The sequence below is a fragment of the Microtus ochrogaster genome, chromosome 15, assembly GCF_000317375.1.
Source record: "Microtus ochrogaster isolate Prairie Vole_2 chromosome 15, MicOch1.0, whole genome shotgun sequence".
NCBI lineage: Eukaryota > Metazoa > Chordata > Mammalia > Rodentia > Cricetidae > Microtus > Microtus ochrogaster.
In genome coordinates this window covers 15382686-15400980 of record NC_022017.1, presented here as the reverse complement: position 1 = coordinate 15400980, position 18295 = coordinate 15382686, and the positions used below count along the sequence as shown (strand labels likewise).

The following is an 18295-nucleotide window of genomic DNA, read 5'->3' as shown; positions in this document are numbered from 1 at the left end:
AGTTGTACAATCATGGAGGCATCCAGCCAGAGTTGAAAGGAAAGCGCAGGAGGCCAGGTGGAGAGTGCCGGAGTCAGCCCCTGGGAGGGCAATGTGTGAAACTGAGGAGAAACTGAAGGTGCAGTAGAGACCATGGGGAGCTGGAGATGCCAGAGGCGTGGAACAGCTGCCAAGGAAACCCACAGCCAGTGAGCAGAGCCAAACCCGCAGAGAGGCCATGTGCAATATATCCAGCAAAGCCGGAGTGCTGGGGTCCAAGCTCACATTAAGTCACCATGTGCCCTGGATGCAAAACGTGGATCTGCAGGATTTGATGGTTGCCCTGTTGGGTCGATGGCCTCACCCCTCCTTTCTAGTCTCCTGTTCGCTCTGGAAGAGTGAGTGTGTTTACTGTGTGGTTTTTGTTTTTTTTTGTTTTGTTTTGTTTTGTTTTGGGTTTTTTTTATTTTTGTAAATTTTCCTTGACTTTCAGTCTCTGTTTGAACTTTTAATCAATGTTGAAACCGTTGAGGTTTTTGGAGAAAGCCTCTGTGTGGTGCTGGGTATTCACAGGGCAGCCGTGTTGTGTCCAATGATCGTCTTGCAACTGTCTTCATTTGGAGGTTAAGTGTGGCCTCAGGAAGTGTGTTAGGGTGTCAAACTGACATGGGTGGAATTGAAGAGGTTAATCTTGATTGTCAACTTGATTGACTTGAGAGACACCTAGGACATTAGTAGAGAACACCCTGGGTGTCCGTGGCCATTTCTGGAAATGGTTAGATGATGAGCTTCCGACTTAACCACGGATTTAATCCATTGAGAGTTTACTTCCAGATGGACTGTTGGGGAGCAGAATTGTGGAAGGTGGAGCCCAATCGAAGGAAGAGGGTCTCTGAGACCTTGTTTCAGAAGGATTTGTCTTGGTCCTGGCTTCTTACTGTTTATCTCTTTGCTTTGCCGGCTGCTGAGATGAGCAAGCTGCCCTCCATCGGGTCCCTCCTCCATGATGGCCCATTCTTGCTGTGGTCCTAAAAGGGAGGAATGAATCCACCACCTGCCAATGCCTCTGAAACCTCAGGTGGAAAGGACTCTTACCTCCTTTAAACTGTGTATCTCAGGCATTTTTTTTTTAATAAATGGAATCAAATCCACACCTCCAAAATCCAGTGCTGACAACTCACCCTGGCTCCTTGCAGCAGGCACTCTTCCTACCCTGCGGTCTCAGCCCCAGCAGCCGCCCCCCCCAACTGCCATATAACTTGGGAAAGCCCTGCCCCCAGCACCTCTGAGCTCCAGTCTCCTGCCTCTGCCTGCCTCAGTCATTATTGCTGGTTGTTTATGAATAGGACTTTGCCTGAGTGCTTCCCCTAGACTGGAAGTGACCATGCTGTCTTGTTCTGTGTTACCGCTAAGCCCCTAGTTAGTGCTGGGCAGAGGACTTCAGTCTTGGGAACAGGTAGACCAAGTGTGAGCTGAATTTGTTTGCCCTGTGAAGACGTTGTCCTAGCGGCTCTGAAGTGATGTCACATCCACAACACGAAAACAAGAACACCGCACACGAGGGATGAACAAGTGAACCGTCGCTTGGCGACCACCCCTGCTCCAGATTTCAAAAACTCGACTCCATGCATGGCCCAGCAGTGTTGGGCTCTGCTGTCTAAAGAGAAAAACGTGGAGTGGACCTGGACATGGTGAAGCCCTCACCCGGAGGGGTTCGATTGTTATGTGGCATGAGTGACTGTGACAGGAGGCTCTGGGAGCAAGACTGGCGAGGACATTTGCAGCGGAGGGGGTGGAGATTTGGGGTTGGCTGGGAGACGTCCGGCACGTGGTGAAAGGAAAAAGCAAGGGATCAGAACACATAAAGAATGACGTCAGAGTCCAGATACTGAGTGTCAGTGCCAGTAGGGTATATGGGACTGAGAGCACAGGGGGCATTAATACAGAGGGGCCATTTCCCCGCTCTCTGATGACATGGGACCCTCCTAGATGGCCTAGGAGCTCCTGAGGGCATGGTGCTGCCCACAGACTCCATGACAGCCTGCTAGATGAGTTCAGGTGCCACTGAACGATGGGTCTTACACATTTCTTTTTTTTTTTATTGGGGGGAGGCAACAGAGAAGGAGCCTCTTTCATCAGCAGGAGTATTCACAGGTTCTTCAGCCACTCCAGGCTTGGGCCCTGAGGGTCCTGGGGGTGGCTGGGCACATCGGGCATGTTCCCATTATCTCGTACAGGGACTGGGTAGTTGTAGGGTGTTGCCTGGTTGATCAGGGAAGCATACTTGGTGTAGGGGCTGATTATGGGCATAATTATAGCGAGGCCCCAGACTGAGAAGGACACCACCAGCACCGGCTCCTTCGCCCAGGCATTCTTGAGAAAAGTGGTGATTCTCGTGGCCATCTTGGTCTTCGTCTTACACATTTCTTAAGCAGCAAGTATAGACGACATTTAGCGTGGCACACTGTGTCTGTGACAAGGCCCAGCGCAGGAGGGGCAGTGCCGTCAGGGGCTGTAATTAGGGGACACTGGGGTGACAACCGTCCAGACCTGGCCAGTGAGATTTGATGTGAGACTATGGGGCTAGAAGATCCCTGCTTTGGAAGAAGGAAGAAAGCAGCCGGGTGTTGGGGGTGGGGGGTAGCTTCAGAAGAGGAGGTCCGGTCCAGCAGGCTCTTGCCTTGGTACCCCAGCCATGATGTCCTGGGTGAGAGGGCTGAGCCCTGGCCCCTCCCAGGCCACACACCACGTGAGTGGGTGATCTGAGAGGCTGCGGGAGTAAGCCTCACTCCCGAGCCTACCCAGTGCTTCTTCCTGTTTCAAAAGATGTTCTCTTCCGCTGTTCACGGTATGCCATTTTCTGTCCAAGAGGCCTCTGAGTCTCAGCCTCTGAGCTCAGGGTCCATGGCCTCAGCCAACAGCAAAGGTCAGCAGAAAGTCCTATCAACTGTGGCAAAAACAAGCACGTGGTCCCTTCGATCTCCATCCCCAGAACGAGGCTGACTGAGGCTTTTGGGCCCCAGGTTCAATTTATCCTGTCCCCTGTTCTGAGCAGCTGGCTTCTGTTTATGCTGTGGCTTCAAGCTCACAAGATGGCAGTAGCTGCTCCAGACATCCCATCAGAGTTCCGAGCACAGAGAGGGATGGCACAGAGGGCCGTGGAGACCAGTTCTGTTATTTCTCTCCCCAGAAGCCACTTCTCTGACTGACTTTCCTTGTGTGTGGCTAGTCAAAATAGTGTGACCTCAGAGCCCCGAAGGCTGAGAAAACAAGTATATTTATTTTAAATATCTATTTTTTAATGGTGTGTGTGTGTATGTATGTGTGTGTGTGTTTGAATGAACATAGGTGCAGGTGCCCACATCAGATCCCCCCAGAGCTGGAGTTAGGAACAAAACTTGGGTCCTCTGAAAGAGCAGCAAGCACTCTTAATTGCTGAGCCGTCTCTCCAGCCCCTGAAAACAAGTGTTCTGTCTCATGCTAAGCACTCTGCTGCCCTGCCTCAAGCTGAGATTCTCTAAGCATAGAGAGCAGAATGGTGGAAGGGAGGAGTGCAGGGCAGGGGAGTGTGGTCAGGCTGCTTTTTCCATCTGAGCACTGACTGCTAGGCTTTCCAGGGCCTGTTTCTTCCTTTGCCATGACTAGCAGCACCCCATGTGACATGATGGGGACTGAGATTACATGTGGGGGTGGTGGAGAGGCGCAGTGGTGTTTTGTACCATTACCGTTGATGTAAAGGCAAGGGCCCCAGGGCAGCCCGGGGGAGCTGAACACCCACTGCAGAACTGCATCCCAGCACAGGGTGTTTAAGGAGCACAGGGTCAGGGCCCAGGATGGTGGGCAGGTGAGCAACAGACAGAGAAGAAAGGTCATGGGAGTGTTTCTGGTGTGCAGGGTTTTCTAGGTTCTTGGTCTTGTGTTCAGGGAACTGAAAGAAAGGCTTACACACAGGTTACAGAAGTAACAGGGACTTGACTCTGAGCCAAGTGAAGGCGGAGATGAGAAAGAAGCAGGCTGAGGGCGGATGGGTGAGTGACAGTACTCTCAAAGGCTCTCCGTGAAGCCCTGGGTGGCTTTTATGCAGTCTGCAGGGAGAAGGGGTTTCACTACTCAGGGCCATAGTTCTAACGATTCTGTGTTTTGATCTACGGATTTATATCATGGAAGTCTTTGCTCAGTATCAGGCATAGAAAGGAGCCGGGAGCTAAAAGAGGCACCCTGGGACTCTGGCTAACTATAGGGGCACCCGGGCCTTAAACATGCCAGCCTGACTGGGTGCAGGTCCTCCCGACCATGTTGGAGCACCCAGCAAGTGTGGGTCTGAATCTTTCTTTCTGTGTCGGGGAAATACATTGAAAGATCGACCTCACATGATCGGAGCTCAGAACAGTGGCTTCCCCTGTTGTACCTAGCTCTTCTGGAGGTGGAGTCCCTTAAAGGGGGGTGCTGTGGACTGCGGGTGGGGGCTGGGACTCTAGGAGACAGAACATGGAGAGACGGGCACTCCTTGGCAGGAACTGGTCTTCCAGGCTTTCAGGGTGAACCATCTCTTCTCAGTCACTTAGGGCCTCAGGTCCTGGGGGTGGGAGCGTCTGTGTCACAAAATCTCTGAAACTATGGCAGCGCTTGATGGTCAGTGGAACTGTGCTGGGAGGACAGGGGATCTCAGGCAGTGTCATGCCCAAGGTGGGACCGTCTCAGGGCCAGGCCCTGGGGTGCCTCAACTTCCATAGCAGCCTAAACTCCCTACCAAGAATTTCAACATTATCCAGGCATGAAGATAATCTCTTATAATCCCAGCACTTAGGAAGCTGAGGTAGGAGGATAGCCAGTCTGAGGTCAACTCAGGCTGTAACAAAAACAACACAAAAAAAAATCCGTTTTTCTTAGTGCCAGCTGGGGCAGGAACTGTTCCCAGTAATGGTGAGATGGATATTTACCATATGGTTCTCTGGCTTCTGAACACCTATCCAGTTCTAGAAAGGTTGTTTTTCTTGAGAACACATCCACTCCACACCCACCCTGTACCCCAGCTTCCTGGGGGTCACCTCTACTCCTATTTCTTGTGATCACAGTTTGGCGTCCCTCTGACAGACAGCTGGTGGAAGGCGGGCCTAAGACAAACTGGTCCAATCAGAGTAACTCTTCCTTCGAACTTTGCCTGAACTTGAAGCTCAGAGGATCAAGCCCTAAGAGTCAACAGCTTGAAAATGGTCTGCCAGCAGCAGACAGAACTAGAAGGGACAGGAAGGCAAACTCCGTGACATCATTTGGACCCCTCCGCCATGCCTTGAGCAAGCTGCACCCAAAGTCACAGCAGTTCTGACTTGAATCAATATATTTATTTTCTGCATAAGCAAGAGAGCTGTGTTTTTTATCTGCAGCGGTTTGGGTCCTGGTTGGCAGGGTGAGGTGGACAGTCCCAAGAAAATACAGCTCAGGACCCTTTGGAAAGATTAGGAAGTCTTGAGAGATGGTAGGGGTGGGCTGAGCCCCTTGCTTGGCTGGGCAGACGAGAGATTTACAGCAATAGATTTGCTCTATGATTTTCGGAAAAAAGGAGAACAGAGGAGCAGACTCACACATCTCCCTCTGGTTCAGGGGAGGAGATGACGCCCACAAGGCAGACCAGGGGTATTGGAGCAGGAAACCCTGTCCCTGCAGACACACAGTGGTGGGAGGCCGTGGAAACCGGAAGCTTCAAGAGGGAAGTCAGGAAGGCCTGGATCAGGTGGGTGTATGACGCTGTATGACGTGAGGATGACTGACTGGCTGAGTCTTGGGGCTCCCCTCTGGTCCCTGGGAACACGGGAGCATTCCAGGTAGGGCATGGCCTGTCAACATTCTCCCATCCCAGGGGACCTCCACTGAGGAGATAGGCAAGTTCTGCAGCTGTCTGGGAAGAAACGTCACAGGGAGGGGACAGCATGTCCCATCAGCGCATCATTGGGCTTCGGTAGGGATCCTGGAGGGTCAAGAGTGAAGGACTGGGGTGAGACCTGGAAGGGACACAGGAAAAGGTCAGTATCAGGGCCATCCAGGCCTGCGGCTCCTTCCAACCTCTGCCTTCCCCAGGGCTGCCCCCCACATATCCTGCTGTGGGTTGGGATTCTCTGGTTCCATTAGGCTTTTGTGGCCAGGATGGGCTGAGTGAGAGCCTGGCAGCCCCTGTGTTCTGGCTTGGGTCACTGGGCAAGTTCTGGCTTCCTTGGGCTGTGTCTATCAGGAAATAAGCCCCACACATAATGGGGCACTTGAGGCTATTTTAATACCCATGGCCCTCTGTCCTTGTCTAATGCTGCTCTCAGTGACCTGAGGCCCAGGCCCAGGGGCAAAGTGCCCTTCCAGCAGCAGAGGAGAGGTGTGTACCCCTAGAGCAGGCTGCAGGGGCGCTTCTGCTGCCGTGTGGGCTGTGGACACAGGACGGCCCGGATGGCCTCATCAAAGACTGTCTTCAGGCCCCGTTGGGTGAGCGCAGAACATTCCAGGTACTTCACTGAATCTGAAAAGGAACAGCAGGGAAACGGGGACCTGAGTCATGGAGAAGCATCTGTGTCACCCCAAATAGGGGGCATGGCCAAGTGGGAGTGTCACCCAAGTGGGGAGCAGCCTCTCTGTACCTCAACTTCCTCCTGCAGGACTCAGTGAGGAGGTGGAGGCCCCAGGGCAGGCCAGACTCTCTAGAACAAAAGGCCCTTTGCTTGGAAAGTGGGCAGGTTAAAGTCCTTCCCGTGAAAGGACAGGACTTGCTTCCATGACCAAATCTCCCAACATGTCACCCAGGCCTTCCACATGAAGCTGACACCTCTGGGCAGGTCAGAGGACACCCCAATATATCTGTCATTTAATCAGGAAAGGGCTGAGGACACCCCAATATATCTGTCATTTAGTCACAACCCTACATATGAGGAAATCAAGGCGAACAGAGGCAATGAGACCTGCCTGCCCCGGGGCAGCTCAGTGAGAGGAAGAAAATAGAGAACCCATCTGAGCCCTCAGAAGACTGACCCCTGGGAGGGGTCTACATGACTTCCTGTCCCCTGCAACTTGAACGCAGAGCCCTGACACAGAAGGTCAGGAGATTTCAGAGCACTGAGGGAGGAAAAGAGAAGGAAGGGGAGCCAGGTGCCCTTGCTGGTGCCCTCTGCTCTCTCTCTGGGGCAGGAACTTCTGACAGAGATGAGGAAACAGTGGCCCTCCCTATCCCAGTGACCCGAAAGGCCCAGAACAGAATAGGGATGAGGGGTCCCCACTGGAGGTGAAGTCACCAAAGCCAGGGCTTGGGAGACCAAAGGCAGCAAGGAGGAAATGGAGCTTCAGGGAGCTGGACACTGGTCAGTCACACCTGCGCGTTTCCTGTCCCTGGAACATTCCCAGGACACTCTTTTATCACCGAGAAGATGAAGCCAGGGTTCTGGCCTGGCCTCTGACCATTATTCCAGAGGGGGCTCCTGGCCTCTGTTCCTTGGGGCGCCCCATCTCTGTGACCAATAGTGAGGCACTCTGAACCCAGGCTCCTGGAGATTAGGCTGGGATGTTCTCAAGGGTAGCTGGAAGAGAGGGGCTCTCAGTCCCTTACAGAGAATGAAACAGCCTCAGGGAGAAGAAGAACCACAGGCAGGAGGACACACAAACATGCATATGCATGGACACACATACACACACACACACATACACACATGCACGTACATGCACACATACATGCATACACACATACACAGGACATGAAGGGAAGATGGACATGTGTCAGGTGTCTGGGTAGAATGACGGGGTAGTTCAGGGTGAATATGATAAAGACACATGGTTTACTATTATGAAATTGTCTAAGAATAAATAAAAATATCCCGCTTTTAAAAGACATAGAGAAAGGAAGGTGAGCTGGGCACCAGTTCTCACTCTCAGCTCCCTTGCTGTGGCTGTTGACCAGCTGCCTCAGGTTCCTACAACCATGTCATTCCCACACCGTGAACTTCACCTTGACAGGTGGGGGAGCAATTCTAATGCACCCCCAAACCATGCAGACCGGTTTGGGAATAAGCTAGTTAAGAAGACAAAGCTGGAATACGTCCCTGACATTTATGAGGCTAAGGGCCCAGGGTGAAGCAGCAGAGAGGCCCCTGGGGAGACAGCCATGACAACCAGCTAGTCACAGGAAGGTTGTGGTTACTCTTCCTGTGAAGAGCCCCTCCCCCTATTTCCTGCAAAGGAAGAGGTGCAGGGTTGGGTGGAGGCCAGACCTAGCTGGCAGTTCTGCCTCAAGAGGATCCCACCGTGGGAGAGGCCAGACCCAGAGTTAGGTCTCCTGGGGATGGAGAGCTTAGCCAGGGCAAGGCGTCCCCACTCACCCAGCCAGCAGCCCTCTTCCATGCTGCTTTCAATTGCAGCCACCACCTCCTCAGCTGAATGACCTTGAAGGGTCAAGCCTCCTCGGCCTGGTTCTTGGAGGCACACAGTGACTGGTGGCGAGTCAGAATGAGTAGAGTAAGGGAGGCCAGGCCAGGCACAAAGGAATGAGTCACCCTTCAAGTCCCCAGCAGGGACACCTTCTGCAGGAAGCCTCCCAGAAACAACCCAACCTGACTTGGCTGCCTGTGCTCCAGTCAGCCATAGGCTGTGCCTCCCTCCTCTGCTTCAATCTATTCCCATCAGTCCCTCGCTTCAGGGTCTAAACTTGGCTGACGCCATGACCAGCTAACACAGAATCCCCCTGTGCAGTGCTGCTCTTGGGACCTGAGAGCCTAGACACCCAACGTGGCAGAAGCCATCATTACCGCTACACCTTCCCGTCAGAGAAACACAAGCACAGAGAGGCCAAGTAACCAGTGCAAGGTCACACAACTGGTACAATGATTTGAAGCCAGAGTTTGACACATAGCATAACCCTAGGACAAGGGTGTTCAGGCACCACCCCCAGCCTTCAGCCTCCCCCTCTCTGAGCTCGAGCCTCCTACCAATATCCTTGGCCAGTGCCAGGCCTTGTGGGTAGGTGATGGGAGCCAGCTTCTTCTCCTTCAGCTTCTCAATGGTGTCCTTGTCATCTCGCAGGTCCAACTTGGTACCCACCAGGATGATGGGAGTGCTGGGGCAGTGGTGTCGCACCTCAGGGAACCACTGGCAGGGGTGGGGAGAGGAGAAAGAGAGAGAGCAGAGGGAAGTGGGACATAAATCCCCAGGGCACCAGGCAAAGGGAGAAAGATGCCCCAGAGCAGGGTCACAGGGTACAACAGGAGCTGAGCAGGCATGAAAAAAAAGGCAAGATTTTTTTTTTTTTTTTTTTTTTGGAGATAATTGTCAAGAGAGGTGGTTGTGTATTGATAAGAGGGGGCACGAGACCGGGCAGGGAGAGAAACAGGGAACAGAAGCAGGCGGAACGCTTCCTGTCCCAGCCCAGGAAGACTCTCTCCTCACTGGCCCTGTGTGACACTAGTGACCCTCTGTCCTGGATTCTCCTAATCCAGAGTGGACCTCAACAGCTCACCCCTCCTTCCCTCAGTGCCACCTATATGTGTCCCCAGCCCCCTTGAGGCTCACCTTGGCTCGGACATTCTCATAGGAGGCCGGGCTGACGAGCGAGAAGCAGATGAGGAACACATCCTGGAGACAAAGCAGGGCAGGGTTCTCAAGAGGGAGGCCAGAGAGTCCTGTCTGCCCACCCCCTCAGCCCTCTCCCTGTATGCCCCAGCTCCTGCCACTGCTGTGTAACCCTCTTCCTGGCAGTCTGACCCTCCCTTTGCCATGGTGGGTAGAGAGCCCAGATCCATGGACCCAGAAGACACAGAACTATCTGCAACAGGTCTCCTGCCCACCCCAGACCAGACACACTGGCCTGGCTGCTCACACAAACCCTGGTAGTTTCTGCCTGTTGCACACTGAGAAAGGCTGGCATCTCAGGGCATGAAGAAGCACAGTTTGGGGAGCATCGTAGCTCCCCTCTGCCCTACAGGCCTCAGAAGGAGACTCGGGGTTGAGCAGGTACAGCTGGCAAGAAGGTCATGGGCAGCAGATGGAACAGGATCAAAACCTGGACCACAATGAGGCACAGAGGTGCGCACCGTCTGCGGGTAGGAGAGCGGCCGGAGGCGGTCATAGTCCTCCTGGCCTGCGGTGTCCCACAGCCCCAGGTTCACAGGCTTACTGTCCACCATCACATTGGCCGAATAGTTGTCAAACCTGTGGGAAGCAGGAAGGACCAGGTCAGCCTCAAACCCAGAGCCCCGCCAGGACTTCCAGCACAGGCCAAGGCTGTTCTCCTCAGAGCGATAGGACTAGCCCAAAGTCACACAGCACTGTGCCGCTGGCTGTGTTCCCAACTGAAGGGCACCATTAAAAACACCCCAAAGACAAGTAAACAAAGAGGAAAATGCATCTCGGTCATTTTCCTGCCTCCACTCGTACTCATTGGAAAGGTGACTGCTGGGTTGTGCGCCATGCACCCAAAGGTTGACGAGAACGGACATTAACCTTCCTCCTGTGCTGTGCACCTAGGTCATCACAACGTCTGCTGAGTGACTGACCGTTGGTCCCTCATTTGAGCTGGGTCCCCCTGAAGCAATCCCTGAGTGAAGGAGGCAGAGAGGGGTGCACTCGGGAGGTAACTCCCGGAAGCTGTCAGAGGGAAACAGGAAGGAGACAGAAGGTGAGAGCCAATACAGATGCTAGTGAGCTGATGCCCTGCCAGAGCCACCTGGGAGATGAAGGGACCATGTCCTGAGCCTTCTGGAAGGGCAGGAGCTGCAGAGGATCCGCTGTCTCACTCCTGTGATGAGTAGCTGCGCTAGGACCCTTCTAGAGGACAGACAGACAGATATCAGTTGGGAGCCTGTGGCTTTGCACTGGTGTAGGTCAGACACTGGACCGGGAGACCATTGAGCAAGTGTTGAGACAGGGAATACTTGGAAGCCCTGGGAGAGCCCAGCCCAGCGCTCCACGCTGAGTGGAGGGGGCTTTAGGGAGTAAACCCCCATTATTCATACCCCTAGGGAAAAGAAGCAGGCTTGTTGGTTGGGGCATGGGGCCAGGATCAGAAGGGTGTCATGACCCCATGCGAGGCCACACAGCCAGTGAGTGACCAACCGAGGGGAGAAGCTGTGTCCATGTCCAGCAGTTGTGCCTCTAGGGACACCTTCATTGCCTGTCTATGTGAGCTAGGCATCATCTGACCTCCTAAGCCCAAACACGCACCCGGTCAAGACCTGGTCCACTGAGACCTCGAGCTTCTACCTTCTCCATCTGCTCTTCCCTCACAAGGCGGGCTTACACTGCCTGCCTGCTGAGCTGGCCTATGCTCACCACTTCATCCTAGCCGAGTAGTTCCACCTATCCTTAATTGCCACCCATCTTCCCCAGGACTCCGTGTCACTCCCTGGAACACCCCAGGGAGACTTTTCTGTCCCAGCCAGGTCAGCCCCATTAACAACACCCCTTGAGGGAGGGGGGAATCCAGCTTGTTCCTTTCTGCCCTGAGACCAGTCCAGGATAGACAATTGGCACATAGTAGGTCTGCTCTGTGCCTGTTCTGGGAACCACTCCTGTGAATCTCAGAAGAACCTTTTGGGAAGCAAGGCTGGCCAAGGTAGGAAGGAAGGTGCCTGGGCTATTTGGGGCCCTGATAAAATGAAGAGATCAGGACCTTCTGTCTTCCCAAGATGCCTTGCAGCAAAGTCATCTGTCTTTCTGGGTATTCTGGGCTCTAAGGGTATTTTCTCTTCCTATGGCATCAATTTGGGGGCAATAAAATGAACAACATAGGGGTTGATTCAGTCCAGGGTAGCTGTCTGAGCTTCGAGAAGGGCAGGGTTCACCCTGACCTGGCTGTATGGCTCAGGGACAGCCAACTAGCTTTTCTGGGCCTCACTCTCTTCCCCATTGCTGGGGTCATTATTGGGCTTCAGTGAGATGGGAATCATTCAAATCATCCCACTGAGAGTGTCTAGGCTTACTATCAATGTCTCCAGTTTCTCCTCACCCAGCCTTGCCCTAGAGGATTAGCTGCTAAATTCAAGAAACAGCCAGAGACATGAGACATACTTGGACTATATCACACTTTCCCTTCGTCAGACGTCTTTCATGTACATCACTGTGGCCGCTGTGACCCCTTTTCCTAGATAGAAGTAGGTTCATGGGAAGGAGGGGATTTACCCAGGATTCCCAGGCTGGTAGGCGGCAGGGCCAGGCATCGGGACTTGTTCCCCAGTTTGGAGAAGCCACTGTGGTGAGCGTAGCTGCTGGGCATGTTATGAGATGGTGAGGATGGGCGGGACAATTTTCACCCAACCTGGTGCTCTGTGGCCTGACCTCTGGCTACAGGCCAGCCCCACCCCGAACACGGAGTAGGATGTGCAAGGGGCTGCACACCTAGGTCACTTGGCTGCTGCCCACTGGAGGCCTGGTGTCATGGTGGTCAAGGGAAGGCCAGCTTGGTCCTACTGAGTCACCAGAGCCAGGGTCATCAAGGAAAGCACAGACTAAGTCCCATATAACCTTATCTCAAGGTGATCTTTTCCCTATGGAGCTGAACCTGCACCACCAACCCACAGCAGGGCAGAGCAGACTCCACCCACCAACCAGGATGCTCTGCCCACTGCCAGCAGCAGCAATGAGATGTTCTAGAAACTGGCACTCTGTTCTAGAGTCAGGAGTGAGCTAGCTACACCAGAGCCCTGGCCTCACACAGCTCTGCCCCAACTCTGAAGAGTTCTCAATGGGCAGGAAAGAAAGTGGGAGGAAGAGAAGGAGGAAGCGGGCTGCTGCAGGCCAGGAACGCTGTCAGGAAGGGAGGCATGCTAGAGGTCTCCCTGGGGGAGAGCAAGGAGTTGAGAGAGCCCAGGGATCATGGGCTGAACTCTGGAGGAGATGTGACAGGTGAGGTGGAACTTGGGAAGTTTTGATACCTCCTTCTACTGAGTTTTAACCACAAACGGGATCCACCTGAGGTACTTAGGCCAGGTTGTGGCTCTGCCTAAATTCTGCTTTTAAAAACTTATCTACTCGAAAAAAAATGACTTTAAAGATGTACAGTGGTGGTGCATGTCTTTAATCCCTGCACTTGGGAGGCAGAGGCAGGCAGATCTCTGTGAGTTCGAGGTCGGCCTGATCTACAACTGTTATACAGAGGAACCCTGTCTCAAAAAAAAAAAAAAAGCTTATCTATGGGAATTTTATTTTAAAATAGAAAGATTTGCCTAGGGACTGGTAAGCACCACATAAAACCAGATGTGTTGGTGCACACCTGTAATCCCAGCACTCCAGCGGTGAAGGCAGGAGGATCAGGAATTCCAGGTCATCTTCATCTCCTTAATGAGTTTAGACTAACCAGCCTAGACTACAAAACAAACAAAAAGAACCCCACAACTTTTACCTGGAACCTGGCTGTTGGGGAGACAAGAGGATAGCTATAAGCTAGAGGCTAGCCTGGGCTACATAGTGAATTCTAGGTCAGTCGGTGTTATAGTATATACACTACCACACAAATGAAAAAAAAATGTCAAAGCTTATGCAGGCTTTTGTTGGACCATCAGGAGGTAGCCAGGATTGGAGCCCTTGTCTCTGTGCCTGATGGCACGGGGCAGCTGTCATGTTTCTGTGCCCGTAGCATTCGGCACAGAACCACCCTCAGGCAGGTGTCACCATCTGAGAATATGTGTGCCAACCTTGTTGGCCACGGGTTCATCTCAGAGAAGAAAATCCAAGAAGCAGTTAGCACCAGCCACCACCTACACAGCAGCACAGGGGGATTGATAGGGGACAGACCTGCAAGCCCTCAGGCCCCATCTGGCTGACCAGCCGTGAAGCCCTCAGGACATCGAAAGCCTCTGATCTCCACCTCCCACCTCCTTGCAGGGAAGCTGCTGCACAAGGCTTAGATCTCCCGGTCCAGGGCCTGTCTCTTGTAGAAAGGGAAACTGAGGCTCGTGGGCTCAGAGGGAAAGTGATCACTTTGCAATCCTTGAGCAGGTGGGCCCTCCACCATAGCCAGGGTGAGTAAAGACAGAATAGGGTCTTGACTCAGGGACAAGTGCAGGGTCAACATACCCTGGTGACAGCGGCCTTCAGCCAGAATCCCCTTTGCTCCTGTTCTTGCTCAGGTCTAACCCCAGCCCTTTCTGACTCCTAGGATCCTTAGAAGCCTGGTGGCAAAAGCCATTCCACTTTGCACAGCGGGACAATTGCCAGTCTTCATTTATATTAGGATACAACTGGGCAGAAAGCAGTGCCCAGTGTCTACCCAGCCCTTCTGGCTGCCTTTTTCTGGGTCCTCCCCCAGCAGGTGACAGAGACAGATGAACCCCCGTTTCTGAACGTGAGCTCCATACAAGCACGTGGAGGACTTGGAGTGGAGTCTTGGTTTGGCATTAGTGGGGTTGCTGGCTCCTTGATGGTGTGGGGATTGGGGTGACTTTAGACCCCTCTAGATACCCTTGATGCTCCAGGCAACCCTCCCCCAGCAAATAAAAATAAGGGCCCCAGTGAGACTCTGAAGCCCAATAGGCGGAGTGTCCCTAGGCGACAAGCCCCTTAGCTGCTGTGAGCTATCAGGGTATTGTAACACCCTCTTCCCTCAAGGACCCAATGCAATCATGTACCAATGACATCCTGTACCAGGCCACCAAATGAAGGCCTTCTAAGTAGATGTTTCGGTTCTAGCTAGTTAGTGTGATGGTTCTCCTGGGCCTTGCCACCTCAAAGTACATACATCGCATATGAGACCTTGTGTATAGTACACTGTGTGTCAACCACTATGTAGAGAAGGTGGGGGAGAACCCAAGAAAAAATGCATGGCTCCCTGACCTCCACAGGCTTATGATCTTGGGAGAGATTTGGCAAACTCCTCTGGGGAATGACAGACCTTTAGGCTGGACCAAAGTTTTCCCAGGAGGGCACCAAAGATGGGCCTGGAGGGTGTAGACATGAGATTGAGACAGGAAATTACCACAGACACGGGAAAAGCTGGTGCAAAGGCCCTGCCACAGACTTGCCTAAGGAGTGTTGGTCTAAAAAGCAAAACAGTGGGTAACATCTCTAGGAGGGACAACTGAAGGAGACCCGGAAGAGCCTGTGCAAGGTGCTGGGGAGCGTCCCTGTGAGTGGTAGGGTGCCCTGGGTTCTTTCTAACACCTGTGAACTCCCCCTTGGTATCATGTGGCAGCTGGTGGCAGCATCCTGCACCAGGAAGCAGGCCTCCCACAGACTGCAGCTGGCACTGCCCCACCCCGGTCATTTGGTCCCCAGACTCTACGCTACCCTCCCTCCACGCTCCATCTCCGCACCACATTCTCCTCCTGGCCAGCGAAGGGCATCTTCCCATCCCACAGTCCCTCCTCCTGGAGCCTCCGCCTCCCTATCACATGTTGCTGCATTGGCAGCTGGACCACAGGCCAGCTTCCCCAAGATGGAGTCTCTCTAACTTTGCTAGTCTGCCTGACTTCAGGTGTCCAAAGCGGGCAGCCCAAAGAAGGGCCTGGAGCAGGCGGAACTCACACAGTGGGGATGTATTCTCCAGGGAAGGCATTGGTGGTGTAGCTGATGAGCAGGCACGTCTTGCCCACGGCTCTGAAAGACAAGAGACACAAAGCAGAAGAGACCAAGGTCACAGGCTAGCCTGAGGCAAGGGGACATCTGAGCCCTTACCCAGGCTCCCATCTCTGGGCCTCTGTCTCCCAATCCCAGACACCCCATGGCCGTGTCCTTAAGCCCCTGCAGTATCCATAAACATCCAGACTTCAATCCTGGCAATGGATCTGGGCCCTACATCCGGGGAGAGCTGCGCAGCCGAATGTGCCCCCTGTGTGTTGGGTGCAGGTGATAGACAACAGACAGTCATGGGGCAGAGGAGAGGACCCTGCTGGAGAAGGCTGTCACACCCTTGGGCTCAGATCCCGCTCCACCATCTACCATCTACACAACTTTGGTAAGTCACCTAAGCTCCTTATGCCTCAGTTTCCCCATCTAGACAGCAAGGACAAGTCTGTCTTCCCAGTGAATTAAGTGATACTCCGAAGACTCTGAGCCCAGTGCCATGGCTGCTACAACAGCCAAGGTCTGTAAGGAATGCCCGTAGCCTTAGAATATATGGGGCATTTTAGCTAGAGGGGCCTGGGTTCAAATCCTCTGCACTCTAAGGCAGGTTACTCAGTTTCTCTGGGCTTTCAGTCTTCCCACCAATAAAATGAGCCCCGTGATGGTAGGTAGGCAGGGCTGGTGGGAAACTAAGTTAGACAGAGGGCCATGCCCCAATGACCGCACACAGTGAGCAACAGAGAAATGGCACAAATAGAGATGACCACCATTTAGGCTGTCTCCCTTTCAATCTGGGAGGCTACCCAGGTCATTTAGCAGGAAGCCGAGAGGCCAGAGGGACAGCTCTGGGCCTTCCCCAGCTCTATTCTGTTAAGTCACTTCCCACTCTAGGAGCCTGGCCTACCTTCCCTCCCCCCCTACATGTCTGCCCTCAAGCCCCAGGCTGCCACCAAGGTAACTCTGAAAGAGTAGAACCATTGGCTTCCGGCCAACCCCCTCTCTGTCTCACTGCCCCAGAGCAGACCCAAAGCAGAAGTGAGCAAGGCAGCTGTGGCAGATAACGGCTGGCTGACTGCTGACACCCCTGGAGCAGAGACCGTGATAAAGTCATCTGAGTGGTAGATAGTCTCTGCCCCCAGCGAGACCAGCAGAGCCAAACCAGGAAAGGTCCCAAGGCTCCCTCTTTTGAATTGAAGCTGGGCATCTAGAACATACCAGGACAGGATCTAGCGAGACCCCAACATGTACCTGAGGGCTGCACCCTAATGTGCTGGAATACCCGAGAAAATGACCCGCTCACTGCACTTGAGGAGACTGAGTCCTTGGGCCATGATAGCCTGTGGTCCCTCCCGAGGCCTGACAGTGGATATAACCCCTGAGCTGGGGTGCAGCCAGCCTGCCCCCTGAAAGTTCCCACCATCCCCCTTTACCTTCCTCCTTCCCTTACCCTGACTTTAGCTTCCTCTTGCTCCCCACCTCTTCCCCACCACATGGAGTAGAGTCACACACTATAGGCAGGACAGCAAGGAACCTGTCTCAAGCCACCCCAGCCCTCCCCTGGGGCAGAGGCCTTGGCCCAGAGAACTGGGTGGTAAGAGTCAGAAAGAGCGGAAAGTCTCAGGAGTTCCCCAGCCCCAGCAGCAGCCAGTCAGGCACTAGAGCCCAGGTCAACCTGGAGAACAAAGGTTCAAAGGTCAAGTCTCTGATTTCCCTACCTCACATCTGCACCCTGAATGGGAACCTGATTCCCGGTCCTCATGGGAGGCCTGCCCCAGCTGTCAGGGTACAGGCAAGGAGCAGCACCCACCCCCAGTCCCAGGCCCTCCACCCAGGTGGCTTCCGGGGAGGGAGTAAACTGAGGACAAAAGAGCAGTCCACGTCCACCCCAAATGCTCCTAGTGGGCCCTAGGAGATGAAGTGACTATCCCCAGGACCTCCTGGGAGACCTGAACCTGTGAGTATGCCAGGGAGGGTCTCGGGGACATCCTGGGAGGGGTGGGAGACAACGCAGTCAGGCACTTACCCATCACCCACCACCACACATTTGATGGCCTGCATTGCACACGAGACCCAGCAGCCAGTGATGACACTTGGGGACCAGGAGCGTTGCTGTGGACACCAGCGGTATGGAGTGGCTGGGAGGTGCCCCACACTGCACTGAGGAGCGACACCCCAGCTCAGGAGGCAGGAGGAAACGGAAGAGGAACTTACCCAAGCTGCTGCCCCACAGCCTTGAAGGGGTGGAGCATGTGGTCTGGAAGAGGACCTGGGGCCCCTCAGGTGCTAGGTTGTGCCCTGGCCACCCATGGGCACCTGACCCAGGCTTCAACAAAAACCCGGACACCCTCTAGGCTTGGAGATTCACTTCCTGATCTAGGGTAGCCCCAGAGTTGATCTCTAAGAATCTGTGTCCTCCCAAAAGTCAACTGGCCTAGATGCTAGGTGTAAGCCCTTAATGAGTGCCTACTATGTGTCAGGCATTGTGTTGGGAGCTGGTGCCTCTAAGATGCAGGAAATGGGCCTGTCCTGGAGTTCCTAGCCTCTAGAGAGGCTAACTGCATCACAGGTGCCGCGAGCAAGGCAGGAGACACGGGCCATGGGAAAGCTACAGGGTGGCCTCAGAGTCACCAGCAGGGAGAGCTGGTGGCTGCAAAATTTGACACCCAACGGAGGATGCTGTGGGGCGGGCTGTCTAAGCAGGGGCCAGTATGAAAGTAAAAGGCAAAGGCGGGGGACAGACATGAGGAGAAGAGGAGGAGAAGGAAGAGGAGGAAGAAAGACAGGAGGGGGGAGGCAAAGG

General features: G+C 53.8%; 1 protein-coding gene and 1 pseudogene across 1 annotated transcript; both read right to left on the bottom strand.

Moving 5' to 3' along the window:
• Positions 1 to 2124: 2124 nt before the first annotated feature.
• LOC101984570 lies at positions 2125 to 2382 on the bottom strand (annotated as a pseudogene).
• Positions 2383 to 5311: 2929 nt separating this feature from the next.
• Rac2 (Rac family small GTPase 2) lies at positions 5312 to 17637 on the bottom strand. Its single transcript, XM_005354236.3, has 7 exons — positions 17519 to 17637; positions 15457 to 15528; positions 10032 to 10149; positions 9511 to 9573; positions 8931 to 9090; positions 6349 to 6481; positions 5312 to 5978 (listed from the first exon to the last, which is right to left on the bottom strand). Exons 1-6 carry the CDS (start codon positions 17551 to 17553, stop codon positions 6351 to 6353), a joined length of 579 nt encoding a protein of 192 aa, XP_005354293.1. The 5' UTR covers positions 17554 to 17637; the 3' UTR covers positions 5312 to 5978; positions 6349 to 6350.
• Positions 17638 to 18295: the final 658 nt, after the last annotated feature.